The sequence below is a fragment of the Accipiter gentilis genome, chromosome 11 (genome assembly GCF_929443795.1).
Source record: "Accipiter gentilis chromosome 11, bAccGen1.1, whole genome shotgun sequence".
NCBI classification, from domain to species: domain Eukaryota; kingdom Metazoa; phylum Chordata; class Aves; order Accipitriformes; family Accipitridae; genus Astur; species Astur gentilis.
The window spans coordinates 32231105-32246159 of NC_064890.1; the positions used below are offsets into that span (position 1 = coordinate 32231105).

Genomic DNA, 15055 nt, shown 5'->3' on the forward strand with positions numbered 1-15055 from the left:
ACAAATAAATTATTTTTTTTATAACTTTACAACCCACTTTTTAATGCTTGCAGTTGCATCTAAATTGCTTCCAAGCCAAGGGCGCAGGTCTTATCATTGAAAAGTCATGCACGATGGGGGAAAAAAACAACAACAACAAAATAAACCACAACCCCCCCCCCCCCCTTCCACTGAAGACATTCTCTGTTTAAACCATTCCTACACCATATATTCATGTCAACTGCATCATATTGATTTGTCTCTACAATGTGATGTGGGTTTACTAAAGGATTATAGGGCTGCACACATGCTTCTTACAAACTCTGCATGCATGGCTGATTTTGTCTTAATATATAATACATCAGTTAATTCCTTTTGTTTGTTTGTTTGTGTCTCCAGTGATGCAGAGGACCATAAACCTCTGAAAAAAGGAAGCCGGACACCTTCAGACAGAACTGTGAAAAAAGAAGACAGTGATGATAGTTTAGTTGACTATGGAGAAGGTGTAAATGGTCAGTTCAATGAGGATGGCTCCTTTATTGGACAATATAGCGGTAAAAAAGAGAAAGAACCTGCAGAAGGAAATGAAAGCTCTGAGGCTCCTTCTCCTGTAAATGCCATGAATTCATTTGTGTAACCACAGAACTCGATCCCCTTGTATCTTCAGTTTGTTTAAAGCACTTGTACATCCTCCTTCTCATACTATGAACATGCAGGTAACGGAGCTCCTCACCACAAGGTGTTTATGCTATGAGAATATGCAGGTCAATACAGTTATACAGCATAATGACACATTAAGTGGTATGTTAGTATGAAATTCTGTTCAAAACTTGGGTATTTTTACTTTTTTTTTTAAAAGGAACTGACACAAACAATAACATTGACTTGTAATTTTGTTTCCTGTTGAAAATACAGTATAATGCATGGGAAAAAAATGCTACACAATTCACAAATAATCTTGTGTACACTATAAAAACATGGTTTGACAATTTGTTATGCAGTCCTCAGCTGAATCCCTGGATATGAATTCCGTTTTCATTGTCAGAGTGTTATAGTAGTATTATATAGAACTTCAATGTCTTTGTGGACATTGTTGTGAAATTGGTGACTTAATGTCTAGCTATCATATGTCTTTTTGCAAGACAGTTAGGAACAGTATGTACAGTATATAATTGCTAAATGATTTAAGTATGACACTTGCATTTGCTGATGCTTAATGAGACCCTATTATCTGCTCTTTGCTCCTATTACTTTATAGCCTTTTTAATCTATCAAGTATTACAGCAGTACAGTGTTCTATTTTTACATCAAAACACATTGAATTGATTTAGGGCATAAAAGATACGCATTGCAATGCATTTTGGAATTTGTACAGTCACTGAAAGAAAAACTTTAAAAATGAGAGAAAATATTCCAGAAAACACAGGGCAAAATACATTCAGTGCCTTTATACAATATGCATTCCATAATGCGCTGTACTACTAAATCAGTTGGTGCAGTAAACTGTGATTAGCGGACTACTATCATTGCCAAATAAAGTAAAAATGTGAAGAAAAAAAGTGTTATGAAACTGTTGTGCTAAAAATGGAAGGGTTTAGATATTTTAAATTACACAAAGAAGAGTGATTTTTTTTTTTTCCTTTAAAAATAAAATAAATGCTTTCTAGACAGTTACAGCACAACATGTTTTCATGGCCTTAGAAGATTAAAAAAAAACAAAAAAAAAACAAAACAAAACCAAAACACAACAAGAATTAAATTATTTACTAACACAGCAAGGTATAAGCTCTTGTAAAATAAATTGTTAAGAAACCAAACCAGCCAGCTACACCAGCGAGAGTGCATTTCCCTCTGTGTTCCAGCCTGATCAGTGTGGCAGCTTTGTAATTCTCTACACCCTGAAGCAGTGTGGGCGTTACCGCTTGGAACCACAGAATTCAATCTGACAAGTGCTAATATGGTTTAGTGGTAAAGGATTACCATTATAGGTTACAAAATTATTTTCTCGCATACTATATCAATCAAATGTTTACCTCCAAATATAAATTTTTATAACAACCTATGGTTGAAGGAATGCTCAGTTTCATTTGCCAATAAATTGGTTTTTCATAACTTGCATCAAGTTTAATTTTAAGTAAGCTTTTTATATGTAGATATTTTGTTGAATTTGTAAATACACTTAAAGCGTAGATGCTATATGCTTCTAGGTGTTACAGACAAATAAAACAAGAAAGCTTATGTTGTACTGTATAAGAAGTACTATAGCCAATGGTGTGCATGGTATTTTAAAGCATCTACTTAAATATATATTTTTTTTGCTGTGAAAACGGAATAGTGAACTGTTCTGCTTATTTACTGCAGATTCCTAATTGAACCAGTCAGAGCTTTTGCCAGTGCATCACGTTAGACCGTAGTACACCTCGCAGCTTTCATGTATATACTGTAGGTAAAGCACAACTGAAGTAATCACAAATGTAAGCTACCTGTAATAAGCTTCTTTCGCACCTTTGAGCTTTCCATTGATCAGTTTTCTTAATGGGAACCGAAATAAGAAATGAATTCTACAAACATGAATTACAAAGCACAAAGAGAACATTTCTTAATAAGATTTGCCAATGGTTTTGGTAAAAGAGAAATATAATTTTACTCTTATTTAATTGTAGATGCTGAATTATCTGTGCATGTGGGGGTAAACATACAGGCTCACTTCTGTAATAGTGCAACAGATTTTGTATTAAAAATAAATGTGGTTTTAAAATTTCACTGTTTGTTCTGTTTACACTAGCAGTAAAAATCACATCTGATTCACCATGTAATTAAGAATTCCAAGTGGAAAAAAGCATGGAACAAGTCTGGCAGAAGTTGTTCCCATGATGTTACAGGACTTCATGTACTGCAGCCAAATTATTTATGGAAAGTTGCATGTCTTTACATGCTACCGTTTGAAAAAAATGTGCATTTGTCTGACCATTTCCCATTGAAATCTGCTCTTTACATTTTATTTCCATGGATGTTTTATTTACTCGTATTTCTGCAAGAAAAAAACCCAAAACAGTCACGTTCCATACCTGCAAGAGTGAACATGAGAAAATAAGAATGTTAATTTGAAATTAAGAGCCCTCAGATAGGATCCCAAATCAGGATTTTGTGTCCTAAAGGAATCGTCTGACGTACAGAATTCTGGGTGTCTGTTTTTAAACAGTACATGAAGCGAGGAAATTTTAAATAACTTCTTTTACAGTACACAAAATCCATTGCAATGCTCTTTTCATATCTTGTCTATTCTGTGTATGAATGGAAACAGACTGGGCAGGAGGGCAGCTGCTCTGCAGAGAAGACTGCAGGAGAGCCATGGATTCCAAGAGATGCAGATGCTTCAGGAGATACATCAGAAAGTTGATGTTTGGCCACGGTGCTTGAAAGGGGGATTTTATCACTGAGTCAGAAGCCATTCTGTCAGCCCTCCGATGTGTGATTGGAAACCCCTGGCTCTTCCAGCTTCTGTCGTCGGCCGTAGTCTCAGTTCTGGCACCTTCAGATATTGGGCTGCCTGTTTTTCTGTACAGGTATCTGTTGATTATTCCAGCAATGCGCATGGACCGGGAGATAGGAAATACAGCTGTTTCTGTTCTGATTAAAGAATAATCCCTGAAAAGAGAGGTCTGAATTCCCTACGCTTTGTTGGGACAAAAGATTTCATACGATAACCATTTTTGGAGACACACATATGTTCTTTGTGCATGTTCCCCAAAGTGTACTAATACATATAGTTGCTACATTTTCCTTTTAGTGATATACCTTTGCTTTTGGTTTTATTCTCACTGAAGTGATTGTATAAATCTGGAGGGAATTAAAGAGGATACCCCAATGGTAATTTTCCTTGTAATCTTCTATTCTCGCACTGTTGCTAGGAAAATACAGTTTCCTTGTGGCTCCACATAGTGGAGGCAAAGTGGCAAAAGATTCGGGAACAAAATTGTCTTCGTATGCTGTCTGGCCCATTTTAAGACAGAACCTATAGAAATAATACATGAAGAAATACTGTCTATGGTATGGAAGTGTTTTCTTCTCTGAAAGACGAACTGAGGAGAAAAGCAGGAAGAGGAGGAGATTTCTGTAATTTCTGAAAAGTAATTGTCCTTGGTTGTGTTTCTGTCTCCCTCCCTCTCTCAGTCCTCCCCCTCCCGCTGCCTTAGGAAAGAGCCTTGCAGAGGACTGGCAGAAGCAGCAGCTGGTATCATGGGAAGATGGAAATAACTGAACATGCTACTTGTAGGACTCTGCTCCCAAATGGTGCCTCTTGGGGTGCAAATAAAGCCAACTGGCCATCATTTTTTAATCTCTGACGGGATCTCTTGCTGCTCTTTGTACACATGGAGTGGAAACTTTAGACCAAACTGTCGAGACAAATATATGTCAACAGGACTTTGACAGACAGTAGATGTGATCCATTGTGACTGTAAGCAAAGAGGAAAATTGTGATCCTTGTGATCTCATGACTTTTGGCAACAAAAAAATATGCAAAGTTCCTTACTGTGCTCGCATGTCAATGAGCTGATAAAAAATTCAGATAGTGTTTAATATCTGAAAGATGGATCCTTCATTTGGGGTTGGAGAAGTTTGCCCAACTGTGAATTTGACAGCACTGGCTTTGTCCCCTAAGGAAGCCCTGTGGCATAAAATAGAAGCCAGCTTGCAAGTAATGGGTTTGCATATGTTACAAGTTGGAGAGCGAGGCAGGGCAGGAGACGGGTCCTGTCACTGGGACCCGGCCAGCCTTTCGACCTGTTCTCCCTCATCCTGAGGTGCTCAGGTAAAATAAAGTAAGTGTAGAAGATAGAGTGGTTTCCCTGTCAGCTGAAAAAAACCCATGGCATCATGTCAAAAATCTAATTCGCCGCTGTAAGTTGGATTTCATTCTGCCTGGTTTTCTATTACATTTTGGATACTGGTGGAGAGGAGGAAAAATACCAGGTCTCCAGCCTGGCACGTTGCACAAATACAAGTGCCCAGGGTTTCAGACCTGAGCCTTCAAACAGGGAAAGTTTGGACAGTTGAATTCTGGTGCCTAACTTCTTAAAGATTGCTAGGTCTTGTGCTGCATTAAGGAATGAACTTCATTTATCTCTGATAATAAACTACACTTGATATGCATCTTCCAGAGGGTGCTGCCCTATTTCTAAGTCTAAAGACTTCCAGAGAGGGATGCTTTGGTCTTGACACCCAGCATCTTATCTGACAGAGGATAGCAGCCTGCTCCATACATTGCTCTGCCTTGTGTTTGCAAAGATCCAGAGGGCTTCAAGACTTCACAGGGCTAAGGGGACAAATTAGGTTTTCTAAATGGCAATGTTCAGAATATATTCGAAGTAGCTGGTCTGCAATATATATGCTGTAGCAAGAGAGGCCTTATGGGCACGCTGGCGTTACAAGTTAGCCTTTACAGCACCGTAAGAAGAAAAGAAAGCAAAAATGAAACTTGGGACAGAGAAAATGAAAGAACAAAGGTATAATATTTGAGGTTTCTTGTAAAGATTTGAGAAACGGCCAGTAAGATAGCTGGCCTGGAGGGGAAAAGGAGAAAAGCAGGCAAAAGCTACTTTACCCATGTGGGAGAGGCAGCAGGAGCCCTTGCAAGGCTCGAACGAGATTAATAGTATGGCTTTCTACTTCCAGAGAATTTTATGTTTGGTTGGGTTTTTTTCTATTTATCCAGCTGTTGTTTCAAGAGACTTAGAAGGACTTACTGATCTTAGAATCTGCTGACAAACTTTTAATTGAAAATTGCCAGTAAGTTTGTAGGTTTGGAATAGGGGAAATAGACAGAAGGACAAACAAATGCACAAAGCAGTTGCTTTAATTTCCTGTATTTTTGAAGCAAGCTAAAACTTACCTTCTGGGAAGCAACTGCTTTCTGTAAGTGTAGGGCAAGGCCAGGTGAAGAGACTCTTTTCCTTTTGTTTGGGAATTTTGAATAGTGGTGTTCCAGTAATTTGAGGAAAGTGGATGTTTTCCAAGCTGTTGAGATAAGGAAGATACAAGGGAGCCATAGAAACTGATAAATGAAGAGCCTACACGATGCAGGCTCCAAAGCTGGAATACCAAAATCAATGTTTTTGAAGAGGTTCTTCAGGGAAAAACTTGAGCAGAGGAAAAAAAAAAAAAAAAAAAAGGCAGCTAATTGAAACAGTTTCTGGCCAAGTCAGAGGACAGAGGAATGGGAAAAAAGCTGACTTGGACTGGAATAGTTTTATTTCCAGTAAGGGGAGGAAAAGTGTCCTTGCTAGGCCGTCTGATGGTCTCTAGACACAAATGCCACATGAGGAAGCACTAGAAAACTGGTTACACTGTGTACAAGTAAATACTATAGCTTTAATTTTGTAGTGGTCCGCAAGCCACAGTTCGTAGGTGTAATTGTATAACTTGAACAATTAGTGAGCCAATTAGCCAGCAAGAACTTTTATTTAGGTAAGATTATTTTTTCTTCCCAGCTTTTTCCCACCAGGTGCTCGGTTCACAATTTTTGCTTTAATAAGAAACCAGCCTCTGCAGTTCTATTAAAATTAGGGAATGACCATAAACTTTATCAAAGGGGAAGCTCATATTTATTTTTCTAAAGCAAACTGATTTTTTTTTTAAATGTGAGAGGCAGCCTAGTCTTTAATCCTTAATGTTTAAAAATAAGTGACCACTAGAGGGAAGTCACAGTTGTTGGTTAGCAGAAGTCTAAAGAAAACTGCTACCCAAAGCAATGCATCTAAGTTCACATCCCATGTGAATGCGTATATATATGTCTGTGTATATATATTAAAAAAGCTACTATAAAATAGCAGCTAATAAGACACAAGTTCATAATGATTTGCTTGCTTTGCAAAAAGCAATAATGCTATTTGTGTAAGCAATAATATTAATGACCTTATTCTAATTTGCCCGTTTGTTATCATGATCATAAATTTCAGGGGCATTTTGGGCAGAATTGCTGTTTGAAAAGTAAATTGGTAAGAACTATGGGGCAGGGATGCTTGGTCTGAAATTCAGCAGCTAGCCCTGTCCCAAAGGTATGTGGAAATAGCACTTTCTGGAGGCAGAAATAGAATTAGAAAGCAGCGGAATGCTTCGCAAGGTTGTCAGTTCCCAGATCAGTGTTTGTAGGTACCCGTGCTCAGCAGCTAAACAATAATAAAGGTTAAAAAAATGGTGTTGGCCAAGTTGGTTTGCAGCCAATTGCGATTCACGTAAAGCCTCCGCCGCCCGGAGTGGGTTCGGAAACGGGAGGTGTGCTGCCCGATGCTGAACCTGCAAAACCAGGGGGGACGGGTTCCCGTGAGAAACCCGGGAGTCCAGCCCGCGCCGGCTAATTTCTAGGCTGGTAGTTCATCTCGCTGAAGTCCCGTACTTGATCTGGGTTTCAATTTGTCGGGATTGCCCTTAATCTCTTGTGTCAAAGAAGAAAGGCTTAAGGTCTTGACGCACGAAGACGGGAATAGCTGTCACACAGCAGATTGCGGGGCGGCTGCCGTGTCCGGGATGGTGACCACTATTATTAACCCTTTCGATCAGGACAGGCAACGCAGCACACGTTTTCGCTATCGCGCCACCAGAAGCCCCGTTGGTCTGGAATGAGATGAAGGAACGCAGAATTGATTCGTGTTGTCAGGCAGCATCATCTTCAGAGGGACTCTGCCCGCAGGAGCCGTCTCCACGCGTCAGGGCCCGTCCGTGTGAGGAGGACGGAGGCTCGGCCCTTCGGGATTGGCATCGCATCGTCCCCGCGGTAGCAGCAAGGGGTGGCAGGGGAAGACGTTTGCAGGACGCGCACGGCTTTGCAGCAGGAGACTTGTTGCATGGGTCGAGGCAGCAGAATTAAGGGAGCCTAAGGTGTTAAGAAAATAAGAGAAGTTTACAAAACACTACTATAGAGAAATCGTCATGTATCGGCATCGTACAAAGCAGATAGGTACAAGACGTTTGAGGTTGGAGGTGGGAACGCAGCCGCAGGTTAATGATTAACAACGAAGAAAATTTGGCAAATTGTTGCTTTTTGCTGGCGGTGAGAGCAGAGATGCTGAAAACTGGAACCCAGGACAGACGTTTCAGACGGAGCAGGCAGCCAGCGCCCTGCCAAAGCCATTGAAGCCGCGTTCATTTACACCAGCTGAGACTTCTGCTCGTGGCATTTTAGGCAGGTCTTCAGGCAGACGTTTGCATAATGAGTATTTTTTTTAGTGAGTAACTGTCTAATGGAGTGTCAGGGTTTCTCCACTAATGACAGCAGCCTCCAGCGCGGACATCACAGCCACAGCCAGCGTACGTGCTGGAGACAGCCACATGGCAGAACCGCGACCTTTCTCTTCTAAATCTTGGATTTCAGACTGAAACTGGAAAACATTCTACTACAAATATTTAAAAAAAAACAAACCACTTTAATTATGTAGCTAATTTTGGTGAGATTACTGCTCATCAGTTGTTCACTAAAGATTTGTAATAATAAAAATAATGTAACAGGACTATTGCAGAGTCATAGTCCGTGTTTTTAAGAGGCTTGCTCTCAGATTGTACATTTTAATTCTACACGCAAAAGCTTTGGGAGAATCATTGCAACATCCTTCTTATTTGTAGATAAAATTTTCTGGGTTTAATCGCTGGAATTTGATGGCCCACATAAAAGATAACAGAAGAAAGAGGATGAATTTCCCTGTCACTCATCTCAAGCTTTTCTGCAGGTTTGGTTCTGGTTTTGGTTGCCTGTCAGGCATTTATTTTTTTTAATACATCTAGTAGGATAGGTTTCAAGAGTGATTTACATCCATTCATCACTGGATGATGAGGTTTTCGGTAAGCTGTTCAGAGAAAAATTGCTGTATACCATAAGACTATGGCTGTCAAAGATCAGATGTGACAATCGATGCAGCCTAGTGCTGCATTTAGCAACAGTCTTTCCCTGTAACTTCGATTTTAATTTCAAATCAGCTTTCCATGTGAGACTTGAATTGATATAAAAATACACAGATGTTGAATCTGAAAAGTTCAGCTACTTCAGTTGACAAAATAAAAGCTAATGTATGAAACCTATAGATTGCTCTAGTTCAAGACAAATGAAAAGATGGTAAATTCGGGAGTGGGGTGTTGGTTTCTATTGAAGATAATGTAAAGTGAAACCTATTGGAGCAGAAATGATAGCCTTGCTACAAATTTTGTCATTACTGTATGTCTCAGCCCCACATCCAGAGTTACGTTTCCTCTTCCCCGCGCCCAGCCTTGAGGAGCCGGCTCCGCTCCGCAGCTCCCAGTGCTGCGGGTCTCTCTGCAGCGGCACCGTCTCACCCGGGGCCGAATCCCACCACCCTCCGAAGAGGAAGAGTTACGGCGGGGGGGAGGTCACTTCCTAAAGGAAGGGTAATGCCTAAAGGACTTTTGGTTTTTCCACCCCTTCAAAGTGCCCGGTGAACCTCTCTCAGCCTAACCAGGCACGCACTGGGAACGGCTCCTACAACCAGGGTGACTGCAGCCACTGGATTTAACTTTGTCTTAACAAATACTTCATTACACATTTTGAATAACTGGATATCTTTATAAAGAACTGAGCCATCTGGAGTTATTTCTGCAAACAAGTGAAGGAAGAGAAAGTAAACCAAGGCTCCGTGAACCTTTTACTCAGGCCAGCAAATACAAAGAGACCGGTGTGTTACTCGATAGCCGGTCCAAGCCACAGGGAGACACCCACCTCCATCAGCTGGATCACCCCCTTTCCCTACACAGGGCAGAGATTTGCATCAACACGGACGTGAGTATTTACCAAGGTCAGGAGAGACCTGTCTGCCCACGTCAGCGAAGCTCCTCATCACGGGAACGGCCCCTCACAGCCACTTTCGCACACTCAAAGGAAGCGCTGCGTTTATTTCCAATGAGTTAGTCGATGTGTTTGCTTTGCCAGCGTGGGAAGAGCGTGCCTGATCAGAAAAAAGAGGGAGCCCGGTGTCCAGGTCCTCCTGGCCTGGCGTGATGCTGGCGATCAAACTTTCACCGCAGCAAGCGTCCGGTCACTCTGGTCCGGGGCAAAAAAGGAGATGGCCAAAGCAAGGCTTACCTAGAGCTATGTGCCTAAAACCCTACTGAATTACTCTTTGCCTGGAATGACTGATCACAAGCGAACTGTGCTAATGACAAAAGAAGGTGACGGGGACAGCCATGGCCCCGTGGCTGCCTAGGCAGGACGTGCTCTGGTGGGTAGAGCCACGTGTCATCCTCAGGATCTCTTCTGCGTTGCCATAGTGGTTGACCCCGCAAATAAGCACCGACTCTTACGTAAAAGTGAAGTCGCTACATACTGTGCTTTTCTGATAATTCACCTTGTTGTCTGTAATAAATGCTTGATATGGTAGCTGTTGGTAGGACAGCCAATCAAACTAAGTACTGAAAATGAACCCCCGGATATATTGTGCCACCATCCATTAGTACTTGTTACTGACCTCGTGATAAATGGGTGATTTTACAGCGTGTTACGTTGTTGTGGTGTTACCTCACATGCTGGTCAACAGCACGCTGAGACGGAACTATTCTGTTGCCTTTTGGCTTTTTAAATTCTGAGACACTTGAGACATAGATGAAGGAGCAGGAATTCAGCTATCAGCACGGATTTCTTAAGCAAGTTAACATCACAGTATATCTTCACCTGCAAAACACCCTTCAGAAATAAGTACACCATTAAGTATATGAAGCAAAAAAGCATGTGGGATCATTTTGTCTTCGCTGGGTAAAACACTCGTAGAGCTAAATCCTGAGAAAGCTTGTGTCATACAAAAGGAGTATATTCCTGAGATGCTGCAGGTTGGCCACGGCCACGTGCTGTGACTCACACGGTGCGGCTCGGGAGTGATCTGTTAATGTCTGCGTGTGTCAGTGCTCCTAACGACAGCAGGCAACAAACTGAAAATGCACCGGTGCAACTCTTCTAAGACTGAGAAGGTTTTTTGTGCAGTTTGGCTGGATAAATATGTTCATTGAAATGTTATTGTCCAGATTGAATAGCCCCAGGCAGTCTGCTTCAGTTTTGGTACAGGTCCATGCATCAACCTTGCAGGAAGGGTTGTCAACTTCATTAATCTACGCACTACTGATTTTTTTCACCTTCTAAGATCGTAATAAGCTGCACACATGCCTAACCTTGAAGTGATAGCCCAAATCATATTTGAGGAGCTGTGTTCTGGAATAAGACGACAGATAAAATTGAAATCTGAACTGATTAAAATAAATGGCACGCAGCCTAGCTGCATGGGACCAAGTGATAGTAATGTGATATTGTAATTACCAATTGCACCCCTACCTTTTCAACAGGTGTGCTCAGACCACATCCAGAATGCATATATATTTCCACTAAAATACGCCCATACCCAAATATTTGCAGTCATAATTTCTCAGAAAGCTCAAACAAGTGCTGAAGCCTCTCCACAGTTCCTGCCTAAGGCTCAGCGTAAGGTGTTGGAGACTCTCCTCAGCTAAAGGCAGGACACAGGGAGGTACTAACGGTGTTAACTGATCTCATGTGCCTGGTGCAGCCTATTGCTGTGCTCAGCTTTTGCTCTGTGATCACAGACGAGTTTAACCTGAGGTTAGTTTGTCAGAGACTGCTTTCTTCTCTCCCTCTTGTATGGCATGGTCTATTTCTTGACAATAGGCAATTAAATTCCCTTACTTGCTTCAGAGACTAGAAATGGCCACTATTGAATAGGTCTGTTTAAAGTGGGTTTTTCAAAGAGATTGTGAACATCTGTGCAGTGATGCTGAGAATGGATATTCCAGGTAAAATTTTAATTGTTAAAGACGTGAACTAACAGCAGCAATGAAGAGGAAAAAGCGCATAGGTCAGAGAACAGGACGAGTGTTGTACTCATATAGGGTGGCTGGTATGGGTGATGCAGGGGTACCAGATGTAAGGTACGTTTCATGTACACATTCATTCAAGCACTAACGCCTCAGCAGAATTCAGGGGCAAGTGCCAAAGAAGGGGGCACGGGAGGAATGAGGATGGCGAGTAAGTAGGTAAGCAACAGATCGGAGAAGAAAAGCTGAGATAAGGAAAGTGTAAGTGACCAAGACAAGACTTTTCTACCACAAATGTATTTAAGCTTTGAAAGAAATGAATCTGTAAGATCTGCACACTGGGCTTCTCTGAATAGGCAAGACTCAATCCATCTAGAAAACCTTTATTGCCACTAAAACATGATGAAAGAAGGGTTAACCTTGAGGAAACAAAGAGAGGAGAATGGCTGATTGCCCAAACCTAAAAGGAGACTTCCTGCCCACTGCTGCATGTACACTTGCGTGATGCCTTAAAATGTTTTTGTTGGAGGGGAAAAAAACAATTTTAGAGCCAAGTAATTGCCACTCTTTTATTGAATAGTAGTTAATAAGACATCCGGGGAGAATTGGGTTGATTTAAATACTTTATTCTAAAGGGTATTCAGCAATCATGTTCTGACTAAATGGATAATCAAATAAGTCACACTCTCTATTTAAAAATGTGGCCATTGTTAATGGACCTAATATCTGAGCACACAGTTTTGTCACTGAATCCAGGCATGGGCGCAGTTAAAAGCACAGTCCCTTTGGGGGCTCACACCACTCTGAAAACAGCTCCGAGCACCAAAGAAGCCGAGAAAATTCTGCTTATGTTTTGGATAGTCACGCTACAGGTGGTAGACTGTAACCGTGTATGCTACCAGCTTCAAACTGAGTAACTTCCCGTGGTTAATAATCTTAACGGAAAATTGAAATTTATGTGGCAGTGAAGTTAATGGAAAGAAGATCAGATTTTCACTGTTCTTACCATATAGTTCGCTAATATTTTTTTTCTAGTGGGTTCAGCTTTCTAGTGTGGTGCCTGTACCCCTCCAGCAGTGAAAGAGATCTTCAGCTAGACCATATCAACCTGCTCCCAAAAGCTGAGTAGGACTAAACTGGTGTGAAATAGCCAGGTCTAGATGCCTTGTTAACATGAGAAACCTGGACTGTCAGAATCCAGGCAACTTGGAAAAGAGATCTCAACATAATGAAATATGTCTCTTTTTCCTGCTCTTTTACGTCTGTGATTTTCTTCATGAGATCAGGTCCCTCACCAGAAGGCATCAGTTGTTGTGGTTGTTGTCATTTATGTTACAACGGCACAAGGAAGCTTTTTGGAGATCCCAGTGTGGTGACTGATACTAAAAATGAGACAGGGCCCATCCCATCTAATTTAAGTTGCTTTAAAAAAACCACCAGTTTAGTTGCTGTCTTTAAGTTCATCTTTATCCTCTCGCAAGAGACACTGATAAGCCGTTCCCCTTATTTTTGTCAATTGTCTTGAGTGGCAGCCAACCATTAGACTTGGGCCAATCTCTTAAATCCTGCTGCCAAGAGCAAAAAGGCAAATTACAGACTGGGAGAGGAAATGGAGAGGCAGCGGGGCCTGCGTGACTTGCAACTATCCACTTATTTGTCTGAGATGTTTATTCTGTCGGCAGGAGGAACCCGCTTTACTTTTTTCTACGCTTCCCCAAGAACTGTTGCTCAAGGGACAGACTTTTATATAAAAAATACTCGCCTCCAGCTAAAAGCAGAAGTTAAGGTACACAACCTGCTTCTGTAATACCGTTTAGAGACCCCTGAGGAAGCTGAAGTAGCGATATAGCTACCACTGCAGGACCTGTCTGTGGGCATGGGTGGTGGAGAAGAGGAATCGTGGGAGGGTTTTGGTGGTTGGTGGAAAGGTTCTCCTTTTCTTCTTCTGCCACCATCCTCAGACCTCTTCTCCTTCCCCAACCCCAGCAAGTCGCAAGCCCTGTCGTAGGCATTGTCTTCAATGGTAGTGCTGAAAGCTTTTTAAATATTAGTTCATTGCTGCAATTTTACTGCTTAACCTCAGGGGAATGTAATTTTTGTTAGTTTAGAAATGGGAGTGTCCCTTCAGTATATTTCGAGCGTACAGCCACAGTGTTAACTTGGTGAAGGCTGGGTACAGTACGTATTTGTCCCGTTAAGCTCTCAGCCCTAAAAGATCTACTTTGTACATCAGTAAAGTTTAGGAACCGGTTTAACAAAACTTATTCGATACTGAACATTAGATTTAAAAGTAAACAGATGATTTAGCAGTTCAGGTTAGCAAACTAGAAAGTCACAGTGCAGAAGATTAGTGCAGGAAAACGGGAATTTAACAACAAATCCTGGGTAGTTTAGATTTTGAATAGGAACAGAAATCAATGGGGTTTACAGGTTATAAACCCTCATAGAGTCTGGCTGTAGGTACCAATAACTAGCAGTTTGGCATCAAGAAACTGAGAATGTGGCAAGTTCATCAAAACAGGAGGTTATATAGGAAACTGCACAAAACCTGACACTTATTTTTAAATCACAGATTCTATAGGAAGTCAAATCTCTGTCCTTGAAGAAAGTGAGACAGATATTTCAGTCTGTTAAATCCTGGCAAGGGCAATTTGAATCAGTCGTGTCAGAAGTATAGTCATCCTGTTGGAAGAACTCCAGAAAAGAGATTAGCGGTTGTTCAAGCAGGAAGTAATAAAAGCAATTCAGCCTCCTCCAGGGAAAGGTAATACCACAACAATGTGATGTTCCTGGTATAATGGAGCATTAGGCTGGTGAGTGAGTTGATGTCATTGATAAAAGATAGACTGGAAACCATGATTACTCCAGTGAAATAAGTTTCACTCTAAGAGAAAGGGCACAAATCATGATATAGACCTGAAAAATAGCCTGGCTGTACACCCAAGAAGATAAAATGGCTACAAACACACTGGGGTATAATACAAAATTTTTAAAGATCATATTGATAGTGATATTCCATCACCCAGTATGTTAGTTATCAAGTGTGAACCGCTAGGTCCCATCCAAAATCAATGAATTATGGACAACAAGTAACATGTCATAAAACTTGTAGTTTTGCCCACACAACTGCAGAACAAAAAGCTGAATCCTGACCCTTTGGCTCCCTCAGAGCCCAGTTCTGTTGTGCATTGACACCCCACCATTGGAGTGAGGTCCCATAGCCCTCTCACACTCTGGATCCATAGCTATTAGTGAT

At 41.3% G+C, this 15055-nt stretch overlaps 1 protein-coding gene across 19 annotated transcripts in view; it reads left to right on the top strand.

Moving 5' to 3' along the window:
- NRCAM (neuronal cell adhesion molecule) overlaps positions 1 to 4528 on the top strand; it is a 74526-nt gene extending 69998 nt beyond the window's left edge. For 7 of the 19 annotated variants that reach the window (XM_049813899.1, XM_049813889.1, XM_049813891.1 and 4 more), the window contains one exon: positions 379 to 4526. In XM_049813899.1, coding sequence (XP_049669856.1) covers positions 379 to 616 — 238 coding nt within the window. In that variant the 3' untranslated portion in view covers positions 617 to 4526. Of the gene's footprint in view, positions 1 to 378 lie in introns of all 19 variants that reach the window. The other 12 variants (XM_049813894.1, XM_049813896.1, XM_049813897.1 and 9 more) reach the window with 4 other exon arrangements.
- Positions 4529 to 15055: the final 10527 nt, after the last annotated feature.